Source organism: Mchenga conophoros, linkage group LG3 (genome assembly GCF_057382185.1).
Source record: "Mchenga conophoros isolate Kocher_MC1m ecotype Shallow Benthic linkage group LG3, M_conophoros_male_GT1.1, whole genome shotgun sequence".
Taxonomy (NCBI): domain Eukaryota; kingdom Metazoa; phylum Chordata; class Actinopteri; order Cichliformes; family Cichlidae; genus Mchenga; species Mchenga conophoros.
In genome coordinates, this window is record NC_140528.1 from 60371446 (window position 1) to 60392515 (window position 21070).

Here is a 21070-nt window from a genome sequence, read left to right on the forward strand (position 1 = left end):
GATTTTTCAATGTGTGTGTTTTAAATAAATTCTTCCAGTATCCATTGCAGGTGACCATTTTAAGATAAAGTATTTCTTTCTTTTTGTTTAGTTTTTCTTTTGTTGGTGTCTTGCAGTAGAAATTTTCATCCAGATCCACTCAAAGTCACAGAGCTTTTACAAAGTGTTTTTCTTTTCCTGTGAACTGAATGAGGATGTTTTAAGAATTATAATGCCTAAGTTTATGCTGTACAGAAGGTTTCCGGAAACACTCCTATATAAATAAACCCACACGTTGTTTTGATTACTAGAAATGACTTACAGACTTGTTCAACTTGTGACGCTGCTCATAAGGCAGGATGAAAAAAGGCTGGCTGTGTTATGAATGATCCTTTTCTTCATCGTCTTTAAAGATTTAATTACACTGCTCATTTTCTCTTAACACTTTCTTGACAATGACCCAAAACATACAACCAAAGCAACCAAGGACATTATTAAAGCAAAGAAGTGGAATGTTCTTGAATGGCTAACACCTGATTTTAACCCAACTGTTTGGTTTTGCTTAATTCGCCTTATAATCGCGTGCTCCTTATGGTCCAAATAATATGGTAAGGTATCTTTCTTGTATAAATGTGCTCCAAATAAAGAACTTTGTGTTGACAAGATTGTTAGTTAATCATTTATAAATCAATATTGTCTGTATGGACAGCATTTTTTAAAGTAAACATGTACAGCTGCGGTGTTAAGCGATGGGGTTGAAAAATTTGGGTGCAGCTAACTTTTGTGCTGGTGCAGCTAAGAAAAAAAGTTAGGCGCACCAGTGCAACTGTGGCAAAAAGTTAGGCTAGAGCCCTGCACTGAGGTAACTTATCAGACCTTTTTGCATTTTTTAGCTTTTTGAACTGAGAAGATGGGCTAAACACTGATGGAGCTTCGTTTCAGGTGAATGCATGAAGTGGATATTAATGTTGTTGATTTGTCAATTAATCAATCAAATCTGATTAAATGTGGCAAACATCTTCAATGACAAATTTTTCTTCATGGTAAATGTGACAAAAAACTGTAAAAAACATTCTAAAAATATCAAATGTAATAAAGGTTGAATGAAAGTCATAACTCCGTTTAATTAAGTGCCCCCAAATATCAGTTTATATTTAACTGATTGACCTGCTGAACAAAGACACTTTATTGTGTTTTCACCCTACTGTCAGTTTTTTGAAGGAAATTGTTTTATAAAAAAATATCAAAATGTATCAAATTAAATAGCAATGAACCAGCTCTGTCAACCCATGAGAACCAGTATGCCACAATATTAAATATAAGTACAATTACAGAAAAAAAAACAAATTGACTAAAAGTAATATATTATTTTCATGGTCTTCAACAAGAGATTGCAAATAAACAAATAGTTTTAGTTAGCTGCCATGAATCCTTCCCTCTCAATTTGAGCCCAGAATACAAAAAATCAAACTGAATTGAAATTCTAGAACTAGATCCAGACCTTAAACAAACAAAAGATCACTGTAATAACAAAGAACATCAAGCAATAATTAGTAAGACAAAATAACAACCTGACATTAAAACTGTGCTCTTTTGTGCATATAACATATAAAAATAGTAAAATAAAAATTTGATGACCTTAAATTACAAAAAAATGAAAACAAAATTCTAGATAGTGACTATAAAAACGACTGACAAAGAACATTCACAGGAATCACAGCTGGTTTATTTAATGTTTAATTTGGTGTGTGTGGGAAGATGTTCGCATGTGGAGTTTAAAAACAGCCTCATTTTGCAGTGGAAAAAAATTGTTGTACTGCTACCTTTTGCGTCAATAGTTTGGGGGCAACAATTTTACGGCATGTTTTGCAAATGAGCACATTTTGTTCAACCTCCTCCTTGTGAAATCCTATTGACAGTAGTGTTCTTCCCTTGCTTGTCTTAAACTCCCGCTATTATCATGTTTTTCCCTAACTGGTATTTTATAAACACATTCTCAACACTGTGTAGAACATTTTCAAGTTGGAAAATGTCCAGTTGGAAAATTTTCCACTAGATTGAAGCCAACAAAATAACCATGCTACAAACGAGATATCATCAGGATGCTACAACACAGAGCGAACACCATCCCCACAGACCCAGCCAGAGAAGCAGAAGAACATCACATCAATACGGCCCTGAGTAAGTGTGATTATTCCAGCTGGATATTTTCAAAACTGCAAGGCACCCAAAGAATGATGGTGATCCAGGAGAGAAGGAGGACTGCTGCCTAAGAGAAAACCCTTACTAATGTCTTATCAGAATCAGAATCAGAAAAGTTTCTATTTTTAAAGGTTGAGCAGATTTACAATATTAGGAAATCGCTGCTGTACTTAAACTTTAAACTGTAAAACACACTTTAAGACAAACACTTAAAAAAAAACTAAACATAAAATTTAAAAAGCAGATTGATATATACATGAATGCAGGTGATGATCAGTGCAAAAACGCCAGCACAGCTGAAACAGACGTCAGCGCGAATCGCATGTCCGCCATTACCTGCCCGAAACCGGAAGTGTCGCCATTTTTGCAGAAATCTGTGGTGTTTTTAAAAGTCATGTTTGATTTTATGCTTTTATTTATAGTTTCTGGGATGCTTAGAACTCAAATTGCACTGCTGGAAATTGTTTATTTTGATGCACATGCTGTTTCTTTGCAAATTTGCATTATAATACTTTTTTCATCGTTTTTCCTGCAATATATAAAAATTGGTGTATCTCAAAAATAAAGCTATGAAAACACTCAAAATAAATTTCCTGTCGTTGGAAACTATTTTGTGCAACTTTTTTCTATTTACAGTTTTGAGGAATAAACCTCTGAAATTAAATTAAACCAGAAATATATGTAAAAAACCAAAAACAATTTTCAATTTTTTTGTTGTTTATTTATTTATTTATTTTTGCAATTTATTATACACTTAATGCATACATATAATTAAAGTTTGGGCTATAATGGTTGTATTGATGTATAGCAACTTGAAATGCTCCCAAAAATGGCACTACAGCATGTAAAAATATAAAGATAAGCTCTGGCGGACTTGGTTCTATGGTAGGTCTTAAAGGGTTGAAGAATTTGAAAAAAGCATGTACAAACTGACATTAGTCTTTAATAGGGCGTGTCAAAATTGAGAGCAAACAAAAAACTGCAGTATAACGCCCCCTGGCTATTACTTTGGTAATTGAGTGGTAATACATTACAAGCTTACAATATAATACAAAACGTTCTTCTGCCTTGTTAATCTTTGATTAACACTTTATCATCGAGCTATAATATAAAGTACTACCGAAATGATAAATCTGTTTAACATAATAAATACAGTGTGAAGCTGCTTGCTGAGCACAGAAACATTTTCATAGTTCATTCTTAATTGGAACATGTGTGAATGAGTGTGAAAACAATGAAAAATTAATAGAATAAGAACTCAATCGCAGGCAAAAATTAAGCCTGGTTCCTTTACTCACAACTATAAATTGAAGTATCCTCAATGTCGAGAGCTATTAATGAATAATCATTCTTAATAAATAATAAAATATTTATTTTACAGACACTGATAGAAGGCAAGACATAAGATATTTAAGCAATGCATTTTTTTACTCTGAAGGTAACGTGGAAGATGTGTTAATCTTTATTTCAGCAATGAATGACTTTGACTTTGACTTTTGACTTTGAATAAATTATGAATTGTGCTAGAGAGTCTTCAATTTGTTCTAATGAACTCACTATACATGTAGGTTTAAAAAGGAGAGAAATGTTCATGCCTGTCTGAGAAAAGTGTATAAAGTATAGTGAGGGGTTTTACAGCCTTAAAACATCTATAATATTTGTAAAAATAAAATAAAGGTGACTACTTCACAGATTTCACCTATCGTGGGTTATTTTTAGAATGTAACAAACAAGGGACATAGTGATTATAGCATAACACCCTTCAAAGATGATGAGTTGAAACTTTTGCAACAGATTAATTCGTTTGATAATGAAAACCTATTCTACTGCAATACTGACAATTCTTGCAGGATTGCAGGGTATATTGCTTGGGGTTTGGTGCTCATATTTCTGAAAATGAACTGGGAGGCACTTGTTTCCAACCTTATCGCACGCAACAATAACAGGCCTCTGGGCTCGAGTAACATTAATTTTACGACCCTTGTTGGTTTTCTTAATTGTGACCTCATAAATCAGCATTTCTGAGTTGCTGATACACAAGTTGCCTGCGTAGGTAACTGAGTCAGCCAAGCGACGACCATCACTGCTGCAGATCCTGTCGACATTCCACTCACTGTCACTGATGAAGGACTGCACTGGAGTTCGGCACCAGAGGCCTTCCTTTTTCAAATACCTGTGGAATAAATCAAGATTCCATTGCACAATAATAATAATAATTATAATAATAATCATCATCATCATCATCATCATTACTATTATAGTTATTATTATTATTATTATTACATAGTAGAGAGTAAGTCAGAGTAAGCAAACAAAGTGTAGAGAAATAGAAGAATCAAATGAACTTCACACAGTTTCAGGCTTTTTTGTGTTTAACTTACCTTTTCCAAGCATCTAGAGAATTTCTGTCAAAGCTGTCATGGAGGATGTGATTTTTGACAAATTTGTTGTATTTGTATTCTGAGCTTTTGTTGTAACAGGGGAATGTTGGATATTCAGTCATGTTGATGGCCCAGGGGAAAAAGGATGCAGTGAAGATGATGGCAGTCAAAATGTTTATGCTCATTTTACTTGTACTGAAAGAAAGAAAGCACCCAAAACACAGATAGTTACATAAGAGTGGTATTTTTAAAAATCTTTGTAGCATTTTAAGATCACATTGTAATATTAGCATTGTAATGTGCCACATTAAGTCAAAGCAAAATTTCCAGGGTCAACAATGATCATGTTATCACAATGCACACTGCTGAACCAATGCATATGGAGGCCTAGTCACAGAGCACAGCATTATCAATACTGTGAGGCAAGGACTTGGATGTGTAGTTGGCAGGGCTGGACTGGGACAAAATATCGGCCCGGGCATTTTGCCTAGAGACCGGCCCACCAGGTACTATAGGAAAAGCCATAAAGCCTTTGAATGAAAACAAACGCTGTTGTGACAGCATTTGTTTTCATTGTGTGATGTATGTATGATTTCTATACATTTTACATCAGATAAAAAACTTTGGTTGTAAGATTCAGATAATTATTTAATAAAAGCTAGACATTTTAATAAGAAAGAAAAGTATTTCTTTGTGCCCCCCTTTCCCTGTTAATGCCCTACCTGGCCCCTGGCAAAACTTTGCTAGACCCGCCCCTGCACAGTTACCAGCTGTCAGCTACATAAAAAAGGATCCTGGTGTTATTTGTCTCTCAGAAACAGTTCATAACTTCCCTTCAACTCATTCATGTCACCTAAAAGGTAAACCTGTTTCTCCATCACAGCTCTGATGATTCATTAAGGACATCTCCTGGTTTCATCTTCATTTTTTCCCTCTCACCACATATACAAACCGACATCATGACCAGCAGGTTTACAGCTGTGGCTCCAGCAAACATCAGCTGATACTAGAAATTAATATTAAATAAATTCTAACAACAGCTGATCAAACTTAAATGCTCTGCTGTTGTTTAGCGCGACATCCGCTGGTTTCCTCTATCTGGCGCAAAGTGGGCGATAAATAAACAAGAGAGAAAAGCCGATCAGCTGATCACTGATCAGTTTCATGATTGAAGTAGCAACAGGAGAGAGAGGGGGGAGAGAATGAGAGAATAAGAGGCAGTTGACAGCGTAAAGAAACAGAATAACCGCAGCTTTGTGTCTTTTTCATCCTAGCTGAGGTCCGCGACAAACTGTTCCATTTCAGCTCAATACAAAACGCGTAATATTTTCTCTGAATGCCGGACGATTCTGTTTTTTACGGGACGGTTGGCAACTCTACTAACTAACCTTATTAATAAATTTCACTATCAGTAACATCATAGCACCCACCCAGCTGTATAGAAACTCCGTCATGCTAGCTAGTACACAGTATGAGTTATTGTGACTAACTGTAAAAAGTCAGCACAACGAAAATAAACTAAACTTGGTTTATCTGACCCAGATTTTCACTTTCACTTTGGAACAGTTTTTCAAACATGAATAGACGTTCAGTAAACATTTTAACCGACAGCCATTCAGTATCAAAATGTTTGCTGTCTTGTGTTACAGACGAGAAGTTAGCCTTTAAAAGCTAGACACGTTACCTCCCCCCCCCCCCCCCCCCCCCCACTCGTGACAATGACAAGGATAAGTGGAAGAGGATGGATAAAAGTCTTTTATTTCATTTTGTTGATTATAAGGATAATATAAGTCATTGTCAAACATAAGCTTTCATTTGCTAAAAAAAACAGATGGTTTGAAAGAGGAGTGGAAGAAGCCATCTATGTCCACTCTGAACAACCAACTTTGAACAGAGGCGGTGGCTTAATACACCAAATGTCTGCCATCTACGATCCAGTTTGAAGGTCCCTTCCCAGACGCCTTGATGCCAACTGCCATCCTGCGCGATTTGACCTCAGTAAATTGCATGATAGGGTAGAACTAGGTTTCACAGTGGGTTCACCCAAAACCTTGGCTGATTGTGTTCTACACCTATTTTCACACCTTGGCGCCGGTGATTTGGTAGGAGATCAATAGGGGGCCCATGTCCCTCTTGGGAACACTCCCATAGGGCTTAAAGTCTGGGACTCTCCACCAGTGGCTGTATAACTGAAGAAGCTTCTCAGATGAGAGGTGAAACGTCTTCAAGCAACCTAAAAAAGGATTTTAAATTTGATCCTGGATTTAACAGGGAGCCATTGAGGAGAAGCCAATAATGGAGAAAAAACAATTAGATGTGGGTTTACTGTATGCTGGAGGCTTATGTTTAGAACCACTGTCTATGCTAACTTCACCCATACTGTCTGCCGAGGCCGATTTAGTAAGCTACATGATTTTGCAAGTTTATCCATCCATCAATCCATTTTCTCTCACTTATCCAGGCCTCATCTCCAGTCTTATTCTTTATGCTGGCATTGTGTTTCTTAATAGTAAACCTAGCAAACCATTTATGCAGATCCACCTATCAGCTTTTGCATTTGTGTTTTTCATGTATTTTATATGAAACACTTCTGCTTTATAAATAAACTAACAGAAAGATGACAAAAGGCCGTAAACTGGTAAAATTGCAAACATTTGCGTAATAATTAAAATTGTTTTCTTACCTGTTCAATCAGATAGATGCTATTTATTGTCAGCGTAACTGTTGTAGTACGAGGAGATATGAAGTTTTACTTTCTGACAAAAGTTCAGAAATGCTTCTGCTTTTTAAACCTGCTCTCGTCTTATCTATGCTAGCACACAACCAGTCATCACAAGAGCAAGCAGCCACTCACAGTTCTGCAATCTTACCACTCAGTATATAGCATGTGGTGATGATCATTATCAGTAAATTAGTGTGAAGTAGGCCAACACGTGACTACGTCTTGACCAAAACTGACAGCACCCAATAGCGGGAATGCTATTTGTGTAAAAAAAGAGTTCAGTCTAGTGAGAACACATTGTAAGCGTGAAATTAGTTGTTATCATGCATGTTATCCACACATATAGTTATTATAGCTTTATTTTATACAAATGACTAAAAAGCCATAATGCCGATACAGTTTTCTTGTAATATGTTGTTTCTGGACAAACAACATATTACAACTCGATGTAAACTGTAATATCACTGGCTTGGAAAAGCAAACAGACACAACAGTCCCGATAAGGTGACAAGAAAACCAAAAAAACAAAAGAAAAAAAACCCCAGACTAATTATTTCAGATCTTTCTTATTTTTCATTACCAGTAAATTAGCGTGCAGGGAAACATGGGGCCATTTCCTGATACAAATTGGGTGTCGGAAAATGATCAGTGCTATTTGTGTATATGAAGAAGTGCAATCTTGTAGTGTACGTGTGAAATTTGCTATCTGGGTCACTGTGGGTGAAGCATAACACAGAAAAATAGGAAGCAGCTAGCCTTTGCTTATCATGAGGTAGTTGCTTGTGCGCATGTGTCAACAAGCAGGCAGCTTGTTTCAGTTACTCCTGCTGTCAAAACTCCCCTGTTTTGCTCTTTCTTGGGTGGTGCATGAGTGAGGGCCATTTTCTTGTTTCGTTCAATCCTTGCCTAGACTTAGAACGTAACAGTACTTAAGAGTGTAGTCTGCATTTTTGTAATTTTGCACATTTAATCATCACTTGTTTTTGTTGTGTTTGGTGGTTGTAGATATGGTTTATCTACAACCACCGAATTTATACCAAATTTCCCAGAGGAACCCACCCGAGGGATTAATAAAGTTTTATCTTATCTTATCTTATCTCTTAGTATTTAGCTGAGATTTCTGTGGATACTACACGTGTTGATATTTGTCATGATGATATTTGTTCATAAAAGGCATGGAGGGTTACAAGCTTAACAAGCTAAGAGACATAACACTTCCTCACATCCTCCTCACAGGAAGGTGGCCTTAATCATAAATCTGCTGTTATGGTATGCCCCTTCTTTAACTCTACAGCTCACCCGTATATGGCTTCACTTTAATGGTACACCGTATAAAAGCATAGGCATGCCCCTAAATGGCTGGAAGTAAACATTCCTTATCAAATAAGGAAACCAGAGTCTTCACATGGAATGTGCCTGCAGTAAACACTATAGCTATAACCTCCCCCACCATCTGATATGTAGGGGAGGAGTATAGAAACAGAAGAATATCTTTAATCATGCACTTTACAAGTTTGCAATCTTAAGCTTAAGTTTAGTGTGTTACTGTTATTCAGGGCTGGACTGGGACAAAAAATCGGCCCGGGCATTTTGACTAGAGACCGGCCCACCAGGATAAAGATTGAAAATGTGACGTCATTCAGGGGTAAAACCGCAAAGGATTCTGGGAACTTGTGGCAAGAGGTACTAGCGATAAAAAGAAACCCAAAAAATGCCAAGAAGCTGTTGTATTATTAACTGCAATAGCTGGTCGCATGACAGCCACGGGAAGCCGACGGGTAAAGAGATCGTTTTTTGTTTTTTTATCGGATTACGTTGTTGAAGAGAAATTTTTTAAGCCATGTTTCCGAAGTAAGAGCCGACGGATGGTCTGGATATACCAAATATAACGTCTCAGAACACTCCAGCTCACAGGTTAGTCTGCTCCAAGCATTCCCACAAACGTCAGAGTTTTGTAGTAGTTAATACGTCATTTTTCTTAACATAATTGGTGATATAGGTTACAAGCAAGTCTGGCGCTGAACAGAAATTGTCGCGCTATGCTCCTTAATTTATTGTGTTTATTGTGCATAAATAGTGAATTGTCCTGACACAATATTGCGTTTCGCTTCTGTTATTATGGTACACTGACAAAAACATATACTTTTATTCACAGGGTAAAACAGTTGTTTTGTATCACTAATTGTCCATTGCGATTACAGCATACAATATTATTGTCATTGCTACATTTCTGTAATGCTACCAGAAATTATTTCCACTACTAATTAATTACCGTTGAGCTCAAAGGTTATATTAATAAACGGTTAACGAATGTGTATCTATGACGACGATTTGTGAGACTGGTAAACTTACCTTTGTTCGTACGATGGTCTTTCGTTCTACACGGTGCATTTCAAGGTCCTGCACCCATCCGTCGGTAAACTGTACCTGGGCTTATTGCAGTGACCTGAAGTTACTAAACTTCATGAGTGTATGCACTCACTCCAAGAACCGTATAATTATAAATATGAGCGTGGTGAAAGTTGGGCAGCACACTGACGTCTTTTGTCCACTCTGTGTGCTCGTATGGGTCTGACCCTTTCACTGGTTTGATTTTTTCCTCGTATTTTTCTTTGTCTTTTCGTCGAGTCTGTCTTTGTACGGACCGGCATTGTTCTCCTTTTGTTTTGTACATTCCTTTTTTGTGCGGCAAAGAAAAAACAAGGTGGTATTGGAACCGGAGAATGAACGTTTTGCGGTGCTGCAAATGCTTGCATTTGATGCGGTACTTGGATTGTTTTGCCACGAGTTCCAGGCATGCAATGCGCGAAAATCACGTGATTGCTAAACAAGGGGGAGGGTGCATCCGGCCTCCTCGGCTGTAATTGGTCCAGCCCAGAGTCGATCATGACCAATTGGCCAATCCAACACCTGTCATTATATACACCCTTCCTAAAAAAAAAAAAAAAAAAAAAAAAAATCCATCGGCCCATAAAAACAAAAAATCGCCAGCGGCCCACCGGGCACATGCCCGGTATGCCCGATGGCCAGTCCAGCTATGCTGTTATTCCTTGGAGCAACTGTAACCCACATGATTAAAGTATTCTGATTGTGATTCTGACTTTGATAGTTCACACAAATGTTCAATAACATAAAACACTTGTGACTTTTTTGACTCAAAGCTTTTTGTCAAGTACTTATTGACACTAAAGCAGGGTTTTGTGATTATGGGCAAATATGGCTGTAAGTTACAGCTTGACCGGTTGCTTGTTTGCTTGACTGGAAGGTTTTTTAATGTGGTTTTAAGGTTTTAAAGCTTTTGTGTGTGTATGTTTCATCAACCATTTCCCTTGTAAAAATGTAAGATGGTAGGGTTAACTTAAAAGTAACACTTCCTCTATGTGTTGAATATACTTCTGTATTTTATGTTTAGTCAGCCAGTTAAGAATATGATACTGATCTCATCTCACTGCTACTGTGTCTTGTGCAAAAATACGACAAACATTTTAACTGCATTTTCCTTCCTTTTTGCATTCAAAGATAACCATAGCTTTTAATGAGCATTAGTGGACAGAAAAAACAACACTGCACCACACCAGATTACACAAGTTTCTGATATGTTTATTTGTGGAACTGTAAGGATATCAGAAGTTCCTGGTAATGTAATGGTAATGAGGGTTTTATATTTAATTGAAATAAAAGCTGGAGAGTCAGAAGAGCTGATGAACATTTTACCAAGAGAAGAATACGTGCCTAAAGTTTAATTAAAAAAAAAAAAGGAAGTTCAGAGGACGGTCAGAGTAGCTATAGCAAGAAACAGCCTTTAAAACAGAAACTGATTCACAGTAATGTCAAATCCCCAGCCTCAAAACATATGAGCCAAGGCCTGGTCTCGTCTGGTTGTGCTAACTTATTTAACTGACAAACGCTGAAACTTAAATACACCTCATGTATATGTTTCAATTTTCACAAACCAAAATCAACAGTGTACAAATTAAAAATAAATTGGCTGAGGACATAGTGACCACAAACATTTGCATGCGTACGTCTAACAGCAAATATACCGTTTCCTGTTACACTTCTTTCTTTAATAAACAGGAAGAAAGGGAACTCAAAGTTACACAATTCTGTTTCGAGGATACAAAAAAAAAAATCCCTCAGTTTTTCTTACAAGTGGGAGTGGTCATACAGTCAAAAACACAAGTACAAACCAAGTAGCTCCAAAATCCAAATATTAGACAGCTAGTTAGAAGTGCTCATCAATCAGATGTTTCTTTCATAGATTAAATATTAGAAATGTGGAATCAGCATTTGTTATTGAAATCTGTGTGATTATTATTTCAATAATGGACCAAAAAGAAAACTAAATTCATAATTAGCACTAACACCATCCAAAGTCACTGAATTTAGAAATGTATCTTAACTCATCATGAAATTTTAATAATCAGTATAGCAACAAGCAAAGTTTGTCACAGAATCATTGGTCTGACTGTGGAAAGCTATTCTACCACAATACTGAAATTCCTTGCAGGACTGCAGGGTATATTGCTTGCTCTCTGCTGTTCATATTTCTGAAAATGAACAGGGAGACATTGGTTTCCAACCTTGTTGCATGCCACAATCACAACCCTTTTCTTTGCACCAACTGTAATTTTACAATCCTTGTTGCTTTTTGTGGATATGACTTCATATATCAGCATTTCTGAGTTGCTGATGCACAAGTTCCCTGCATAGTTATCCGTCTTGCTTAAGCGTCGACCGTCTCTGCTGCAGATTCTGATCACGTTCTCCAGATCATTTTTATTGAGGAACGATTGCACTGTAGTTCTGCACCAGAGGTGTTCTTTTTTCAAATACCTGCGTTAATAGATCAATAATTCAGTACATATTATCACATCATGGATAGTACGCCAGTTTTCAGCTTGCTAAACAACTTCTGCTTAGTTTTCAATATTTTCTAATGTTCCCAGTGTTACAATTCCTCTAATAGGTAACAATATGCACTCATAAACATTAAGCCTCGATGTGGAGCAGGATACAGAAATCTGTTCGCTTATTTGTAACACAATTCCTCCACAACATTACTTTAAACCTTCTCGTTTCTACACACATAAAATGCTGAGTTTAATGACATCACATGAAGATGCTCATAAAGCAGCACCGTGTGGTGTAGCAGCACGTAACCCTCTGGAGCCTGTAAGCTGTTACTTTAAAGTTTGTTTCCTACTGCACACAATAAAACTAAACTTTTTTGAATGATGTACTTTTAATTTACCTTTTCCAAGCATCTAGGGAATTTCTGTCAAATTCCTCTTGAAGGATGTGTCTGCTGAGAAATTCTTTATAATGACTTTTGGGGCTTTTGTCCTGACACGGTGATGAAGGCTCTGCAATCATACTGCTGCCTCCACCAATAAGGGCTACAGTGACGAGGATGGTGATCAAGACAATGAATCTCATTTTATCTGCAGTAAAAAGAGAGAAGGCAACAGTCTTATGAGGCTGAAAAGAAGGCAACGGGACTTGGAAGATGTTTCACCTCACTGAAGAGGCTTCTTTAGTTACATGTTTGTTCCATGATAGGGTGAGACAAGGTCTCACAGTGGCTCATTTAGTGATGCACATGATTAAAAGTGGGTCAACAACCCTCTGAAATGCACACCCCTTTACTTTTGTAATAGTCTTTATTTAGGTGTCAGTCTGTCATCGGTTAGCTGACTGCAGCTGGTCCAAAACACTGCAGCATGGTTACTAACTGAACACATGCAAGTGAGATTACATATGTTCCATACTAACATCCTTACACTGACTGCCAGTCAGTTTTTGCATTAACTTTATGATTTTATGATATTATTATTATTATTATTATTATTATTATTATTATTATTATTATTATTATTATTATTATATTAGCACACTCATACCTTTTGAACTGGTACAGTCCTGCAAGATCAATGAGGTCTGTGGACCAAATGCTCCTAGCTTTCCCGAGGTCCAGATTAGTGAAGAAAGGAGTGAAGAAGCCTTTTCTGTGACTGCTCCTAAACTGTGGAACAAACTTCGCGTTCAAATCATGACTTCCTTAACATTAGACAGCTTCACAACCAACCAAATCACAACCAAATCAAGAAAAAAGTATCAAGAAAGTATGAGCCAGGAGACATTAGTCATCTTACCTTTCTTTGTTGTTGTGCTGTGGAGAACTGATAATCCTGTTGCTCTACTGTGTTAGAATTACTGCAGACGTCTTTACCCACTTCCTCTTTTTATCTTTTAGTCATCAGGAATCAAAATAGTCGAAAGGCAAAGAAAAGGAAGCAAAAACAGCGCATCATCAAAAAGTACTGCAGTGCAAATGGAGTGATTTCAGGTTATGAGTATATGAAACTGAACCTGTTTAATTTTCTCACATTACTACTGTACCAGACCTTGAGGAGACTAACTAACTGTATTATAGGCATACCAATGTGGGTGTATGTAGTTCACCAGTACTGGGATGCGATGTCTCTTCATGCTGGTTCTGCTGGTTTATCAAAACTCTGAAACATATCATTAGTCTGGCTGTGGAAAGCTATTCTACCACAATACTGAAAATATTTGCAGGACTGTAGGGTATATTGCTTGGGGTTTGGTTCTCATATTTTTGAAAATGAACAGGGAGTTAGAGAGACAGAGACCGATGAACAGGTACAGGTGCTCTAGTCTGTTAGAATTTCTGCACTAAGATTTTCTGTCTTCCTCAGTTAGTATTTTAATTAAGACTAATAATCTTCTCCCAGATGAAAAAACACAATAAAGCTAGTCCAAAATCAAGGCAAGATTTTCTGGGTCAACAATGATCATGTTAACACGATGCACATTCCTGAGGTATGGAAGTCTGGTCACAGAGCACAGCATTACCAACACTGTGAGGCAAGGGCTTGGGTGTGTAGTTGGTAGAATGAAAAGTGGGATTCAGAGGAGAAGGTGATGATTTTGACTTTTTTTCTTGGTATTCGTTCGATTGAAAATTTTGTATTTCATATTGTAGTGATTGATATAAAGATAATATAAGTCATTTCTTAACATAAGGCTTGTTTTGCTAAAAACTATGTAAATAGTTGTCGATACTGTTTTTACTCGGTAGCTGTAGGGGTGAGAAGCCATTTTTCTTTGGGAACCTTTTCTCCTGTTTTTGGTTAGGGAGGCAGGTAAGACACCTATAATTTTCGTTTGGGGTTTTCTGTGAAGGTAAGCCAGCTGCATTTCATTTCTAGAGTTTTTGTTTGTTGTTTTGGCCATGCTCACCCTGATGCCTGCTACCTTTTGGGACTCAATAAACTGACTGGCTGTTGTGAAATCCGTGGTAGCTGTTTTTTGTTGGTTCGTCCTCCTTGAGAGCAGGGAGTGTGGGGGCATTTTTCCTTATTTTTATTTTCCTTATGTCGCACGCCGGTTCCCTGGGCTGGGGTGTAACATAAATGGGGGCTCGTCCGGGATCCCGGGATTAGGCTGGAGGGTCCGGGGGACCGCTTCAGCCTTCGTCTGTCTTCGCTGGAGGGTCCGAGGGACCGCTTCAGCCTTCCGTCTCCGCTCGAGGGTCCAAGGGGCCCGTCCGGCCTTCGTCCGTCTTCGCTGGAGGGTCCGAGGGACCGCTTCAGCCTTCCGTCTTCGCTGGAGGGTCCGAGGGGCCCATCCGGCCTTCGTCTGTCTTTGCTGGAGGGTCCGAGGGACCGCTTCAGCCTTCCATTCAGCTGGGGTGTCCAAGGCCCCGTCCGGCCTTCGTCTGTCTTCGCTGGAGGGTCCGAGGGACCACTTCAACCTTTCGTCTCCGCTGGAGGGTCCGAGGGACCGCTTCAGCCTTCCGTCTTCGCTGGAGGGTCCGAGGGGCCCGTCCGGCCTTCGTCCGTCTTTGCTGGAGAGTCCAAGGGACCGCTTCAGCCTTTGTCTGTCTTCGCTGGAGGGTCCGAGGGACCGCTTCAGCCTTCCGTCTCCACTGGAGGGTCCAAGGGGCCCGTCCGGCCTTCATCTGTCTTCGCTGGAGGGTCCAAGGGACCGCTTCAGCCTTCTGTCTTCGCTGGAGGGTCCGAGGGACCGCTTCAGCCTTCGTCTGTCTTCGCCGGAGGGTCCGAGGGACCGCTTCAGCCTTCGTCCGTCTTCGCTGGAGGGTCCGAGGGACCGCTTCAGCCTTCCGTCTTTGCTGGAGGGTCCATGGGGCCCGTCCGGTCTTCGTCTGTGTGAATCAAACATTTCACTTGGGGGTAAATGTTTGATTTTTGGGTGGGGGGAAATGTTACGATTCGATGTTGTCAGTGTTTTGTTTTACGCGTGACTGTTATGTGTTTCCTGTTTTACTTTGAAGGTCCGTCTTATCTCAGTGTGTTCAGTTTACGCTTCCTTGTCTCGTCAGTTCTGATTTGCCCCAGCTGTGTTTCCCTCCTGTTGTCCATTCCCTGATTGCTCCCTCTATGTATTTAAGCCCTGTGTTTCAGTTTGTCAGGGTCGTGATCTCCCCTGGTGTTGTAAATAGTTTGTTGTATATAGATGTAAATAGTTGTTGATACTGTTTTTACTCGGTAGCTGTAGGGGTGAGAAGCCATTTTTCTTTGGGAACCTTTTCTCCTGTTTTTGGTTAGGGAGGCAGGTAAGACACCTATAATTTTCGTTTGGGGTTTTCTGTGAAGTAGTGATGGGCAGATGAAGCTTCATGAAGCACTGAAGCTTTTCATCCAATTGGTTCACCCCAGCGCAAAGCTTCTTGAAGCTTCATTTGCTCTAGTAGGACATCTACTGGACGTAAAAATATTAGTTGGCATGAATTTGAAGAGTGTGGCCTTTTGCACACAGCCTGTAAATGTCAACAACAAAAGGAGTGTGTAAAACATGTATATTGTATTGATGGCAGTATACTGTGTATATTTATACTGCCAGTATGGAAAATGATCATTTGGAAATGCTTAAAATGGAAATGAACATTTACTGTGAGGTGAGGTGTGGTTGGGGTGTGGACAGTGGTTGTGCTTTTGTAACGTTAAGGTATGGACAGCTACACACTGAGGCTTTGAGCCTCAGTCCTGCCTGTTCACATTTTATTCTGTAAAAACTAAATTTTCACTGCTGTTATGACCTTTTTAGTGGGGAGAACATAGCTAGGATTTAATGATTTAACAAATGTTTTAAATCCTTTGTCCTCCACAATGCTAAATGGCTGGGAGTCCTCAATCACCATGCTAACCAGGTTTTCATCTATTTGAGATTGTTCTCCTGAGGAAAGACAATAAAGACAAAGCACAGATATAAATAACCACACACGTAACTTATTACAGTTGTATAATATTGTTATATCATTTAGTAACATTACTGCATGCTATATTATCATGGCATTTGATGGCTCACCTGGTCTTGCTCCACAATCGGTGTTCCCCTTATTCTCATGCAAAGCTCTGTAGTGCCTAAGCATGGATGAGGTGTTGTTGTTATATCCCAGCTCCCTGGCACATAGCAAACACTTCACCTTGTACAAAAGTCAAGACAGCTTAACATAAATTGTATTGCACCATCAGTATTATGAAAATACATCTTCTGTAGAAATTTACATACCTTGTTGGGAGGAATAAGATCAAAATGTTCCCACACAGGGGAGGACATCCTCATCTTCTTAGCTGGCTCCATTCTCTCCTGACTTTCTCTCCTCACTCTCATAAACCTCCAAACTGCCTCCCAGCTGTCTCCAAACTCTCACTAACCGCAGCTCTCCATCAAACACCCACATTTTTGAATGAAGTCTGAGGGGTTTATATCGCTGTCATATCTCGCGGCAAAGTTCGAACCACTTCATGAACCAGTCACGTGGTACAGCCGGGCAGCGAGGCTTCGGACGTCATCATTTTCAGCTCCTCCCATAAATGAAGCAAGCCTCGATACGCGCATCGCGGAAACGCCCCCTCCATTACTCGACACAAGCTTCGAAGCCTCGATACAGAACGTCACATCACTACTGTGAAGGTAAGCCAGCTGCATTTCATTTCTAGAGTTTTTGTTTGTTGTTTTGGCCATGCTCACCCTGATGCCTGCTACCTTTTGTGAAATCCGTGGTAGCTGTTTTTTGTTGGTTCGTCCTCCTTAAGAGCAGGGAGTGGGGGGGCATTTTTCCTTATTTTTATTTTCCTTATGTTGCACGCCAGTTTTCCCTGGGCTGGGGTGTAACAAGTCTAACAAAGACGTCAAGGTGACTTCAAGAGAAATATCAAGCTGACATCGAGGTCACATCTCATGCTTGGGACAACTGTCATTTTGGAACAATTTTTCAAACATAACAAAACCTCTTCACAAATCAATATGTTATCTTGGTGGAGGGGTTTGTACAATGGTTTGCAAAAGTATTCGGCCCCCTTGAACTTTTCCACATTTTGTCACATTACAGCCACAAGCATGAATCAATTTTATTGGAATTCCTCGTTAAAGACCAACACAAAGTGGTGTACACGTGAGAAGTGGAACGAAAATCATACATGGTCCCAAACATTTTTTACAAATAAATAACTGCAAAGTGGGGTGTGCGTAAGTATTCAGGCCCTTTTGGTCTGAGTGCAGTCAGTTGCCCATAGATATTGCCTGATGAGTGCTAATGACTAAATAGAGTGCACCTGTGTGTAATCTAATGTCAGTACAAATACAGCTGCTCTGTGACGGCCTCAGAGGTTGTCTAAGAGAATATTGGGAGCAACAACACCATGAAGTCCAAAGAACACACCAGACAGGTGAGCTAGTGATGGTGAGATGAAGCCTCATGATGAACTGAAGCTTCCCATCCAACTGGTCGACTCATGGTTCGAAGCATTGTGATGATTCATTTGCTCTACTGCGCCATCAAGTGGACGATTCAAGTGAAACAGGCTCTGTGATTATAATGATGTGACGTGTAAACTGCTAAACTGAATAAATAAATTGTTTTCCATGGTTATTTATCCCGAATATTGTCTCAGTATGTCTGATACAAAAGAGAAAGTGGAAACTATCAGTACACAGTTTTTGGGATGATTGTGTAACTGCGTAATCATGCTTATGTACATCTCAATAATGACACAAACTAGTGTGTGGCACTTCAAGTTGAATGAATAAAGGAATTACTATTGTTCATGACACCAATAACTGAACTCTAAATATTAGTTATATTTAATATTATACTAATTTTATATTATATTAATTTAATCAATGTTTGTGTATAATAACTTGGCAGCTTAACACAGGAATGTACATGGAAACAAAAAGGGAGGGAGTTGTGATGTGAATGTGCTTGTGACGTTATAACAGTGCTCATGACACTAGGGAAAAGTTGTCATTTGTTTTTATTCAAAAATAGCAGCTTTTCCACAGTGCTGGGCTTAAGACGGTTCCTCTTTTTTGAGAGGATTTCTCCTGCTTTTGAAAATATCCTCTCACAGGGCACAGATGAAGCAGGGGTTGCAAGAAAAACCACAGCAAGTTTATACAAGTTTGGATAAAGAAATTTGTGTCCAGCCCAGTACTCCAGCGGATTCTCCAGTCTGCCGATATTTGGTTCATGGAGGTATGTCTGTACTTCAGCTGTTGCATCAGCAGTAGCATTTGGGGTCTTTGTCTCCAGAACAGTGGTTTCCAAACGATGCCACAGTTTGCTACCTGAAACAAACAGAATGTAAGTAACTAAATACAATATAGTAATCGAAATGTGCTCATATACCTTGAATCACAGGCTGAGAAGCTTTTGATGATGAGGCTGCTGCTGATGAGGCTGTTGATGAGAAGGCCACGTGCCGCAAAATAGCAGCACATTCAAAAATGAGTCTCTTCTCAGCATCCATTGCTTTATTTGGGCTAAAGAAGCCTATTTTTTTGAACCTTGGATCCAGCAATGTTGCCAGTGACATGATGCTCATTGACTGCAATGTGTAGAGCTTCTCCTTCAATTGTCTCCTTAGACACTCAACCATGGTGGAGCTCTCTGGAGTTAGGACAACTCCCATTCCCTCTTCATTTAGTGCATGGTGTAACATTGTTAAAAGTGGAATTACTTTGGATCCAGACACTCGCTTTTCCTCTGACACCTCAGTGGTGGCATCATTAAATGGGGAGAGTATTTTAAGACATTCTGCCATAAGCTCATACTGTTCAGAGGATAGTGGGCAAATATCAGTGTGCAGGCCAGCTAACGATGCTCCAATAGGTTCCCTGAGTTCATGAACACGTTGAAGCATTTGGAATGTGCTGTTCCAACGTGTATCCACCTCTTGAATTAACTTCAGTGCAGGTCGGCCCATTTGCTCCTGCACCTCTGTCAGCCTCTCCTAGAAAAACAGCCAACACAAACTGATTAATTCAAGCTGTGTTACTGCAGCAGCACCTTAAAGCAGCAATGAAATAATGGAACAAACCTTAGCAATTGTACTGCTCTTGAAATATCCCACTATCCTCCTACAGGTAGTCCGGATGTCAGACAGCGTCGTGTGTTGCTCAAGAGCTTTTTTGACCATTAGGTTTAATGTATGTGCCACACAATTACTGTGACGCAAACGAAGCTCCTTAGCACAGGCACCCATGTTTGCTGCTCCATCAGTCACATAACAAGTAACTTTGTCTGTAATGCCCCACTCTGACATGAGCGCTGCTGTTACTCGTGACAAATTGACAGCAGTATGTGCTTGAGGGAAGTGCTGAACACCTAACACTACAGAATGCAATGCAGTGTTAGAATCGATGAAATGGCAGGTGACGGCTAGGTAAGCCTCTGTGTTAATGGAGGTCCACATATCAGATGTCAAACTAACTGCAGACGCCTTGGCCACAGTCAGTTTTTCTTTTTGTTTGGACTCTTTGTATCTTTGGTCCACCATAGCTTTCAAAGCCTAAACAAAAGAAGGTACAGTACTTAATATGGAAATAAAGGCCAAATGGAAACATGCTTCATATTTTAAGATACACACCTGCCTTGTGGGGAGAACATAGTTAGGGTTCAAAACTTCAACAAGCTTCCTAAACCCACTGTCCTCCACAATAGTGAAGGGCTGGGAATCCTCTATCACCATGTTGACCAAGGCCTCATCCACATCATTCCTCTCCCCTAATACAACAAAAAAACATTAAGAAATTACAGATATCAGTAATTACAACCCAAATATAAGTGAATGACATGGGGAATATAAATGTATCAAATGACTGTATCCTTAAAACCTACAAAAACTCACCTGAGCTTGGTCCACCTTGGTCAGTCTCCTTGTTCTCATGCAGGGCTCTGTAATGCCTCAGCATAGATGAGGTGTTGTTGCTGTATGCAAGTTCTTTAGAGCACAGCAAACATTTCACCTTTTAATGAACCACAACACAGAAATCTGATTATAGGATCTGTGGTGTCATTTATTTATATTATGGTACTTATCATTTCTTTATTACAGTGTGTATACCTTATTAGGAGAGATGACATCAAAATGTTGCCAGACAGGGGAAAATTTTCTTTTCCTTGCTGGTTCCATCGAGGGAGGAAATGCTCATGTAGCTATGTAACACGTACGTAATCCAATTCCACAACACGATGTGATGGGGGAATCAGCTGTGTTTTTCTGCCCATTTTATTTCGAATCTGGCGCGAACCGGTGAACCAGTTCCCGAATCAGTCACGTGGTACGGACTGCCCGCGGGGCCTCGAACGTCACTGCATACGTAAACAACGCAAGCCTCGATACGCGCTTCAGAAAAACGCCCCCGCGATTACCCGACGCGCGATTCGAAGCTTCGACACACAGGACACATCACTAAGGTGAGGGATAAAGTTATTGAGAAATTTAAAGCAGGC

At 39.4% G+C, this 21070-nt stretch overlaps 2 protein-coding genes and 2 long non-coding RNA genes across 4 annotated transcripts; all 4 read right to left on the minus strand.

Moving 5' to 3' along the window:
* Window positions 1-2965: 2965 nt before the first annotated feature.
* Window positions 2966-7374, minus strand: LOC146579828 (uncharacterized). The gene is made up of 3 exons (XR_014891675.1): window positions 7246-7374; window positions 4563-4757; window positions 2966-4354 (listed from the first exon to the last, which is right to left on the minus strand). It is a non-coding gene; the product is annotated as an uncharacterized LOC146579828 (long non-coding RNA).
* Window positions 7375-10858: 3484 nt separating this feature from the next.
* LOC146579829 (uncharacterized) lies at window positions 10859-13556 on the minus strand. The gene is made up of 4 exons (XR_014890783.1): window positions 13440-13556; window positions 13188-13309; window positions 12539-12728; window positions 10859-12120 (listed from the first exon to the last, which is right to left on the minus strand). It is a non-coding gene; the product is annotated as an uncharacterized LOC146579829 (long non-coding RNA).
* A 5024-nt stretch (window positions 13557-18580) lies between these two features.
* Window positions 18581-19562, minus strand: LOC146579830 (zinc finger BED domain-containing protein 4-like). Its single transcript, XM_085268007.1, has 2 exons — window positions 18965-19562; window positions 18581-18903 (listed from the first exon to the last, which is right to left on the minus strand). The coding sequence occupies exons 1-2, from the start codon at window positions 19539-19541 to the stop codon at window positions 18581-18583; spliced, it is 900 nt and encodes a 299-aa protein (XP_085124133.1). The 5' UTR covers window positions 19542-19562.
* A 63-nt stretch (window positions 19563-19625) lies between these two features.
* LOC146579831 (E3 SUMO-protein ligase ZBED1-like) lies at window positions 19626-20750 on the minus strand. The gene is made up of 4 exons (XM_085268008.1): window positions 20682-20750; window positions 20466-20583; window positions 20205-20341; window positions 19626-20126 (listed from the first exon to the last, which is right to left on the minus strand). The coding sequence occupies exons 1-4, from the start codon at window positions 20748-20750 to the stop codon at window positions 19626-19628; spliced, it is 825 nt and encodes a 274-aa protein (XP_085124134.1).
* Window positions 20751-21070: the final 320 nt, after the last annotated feature.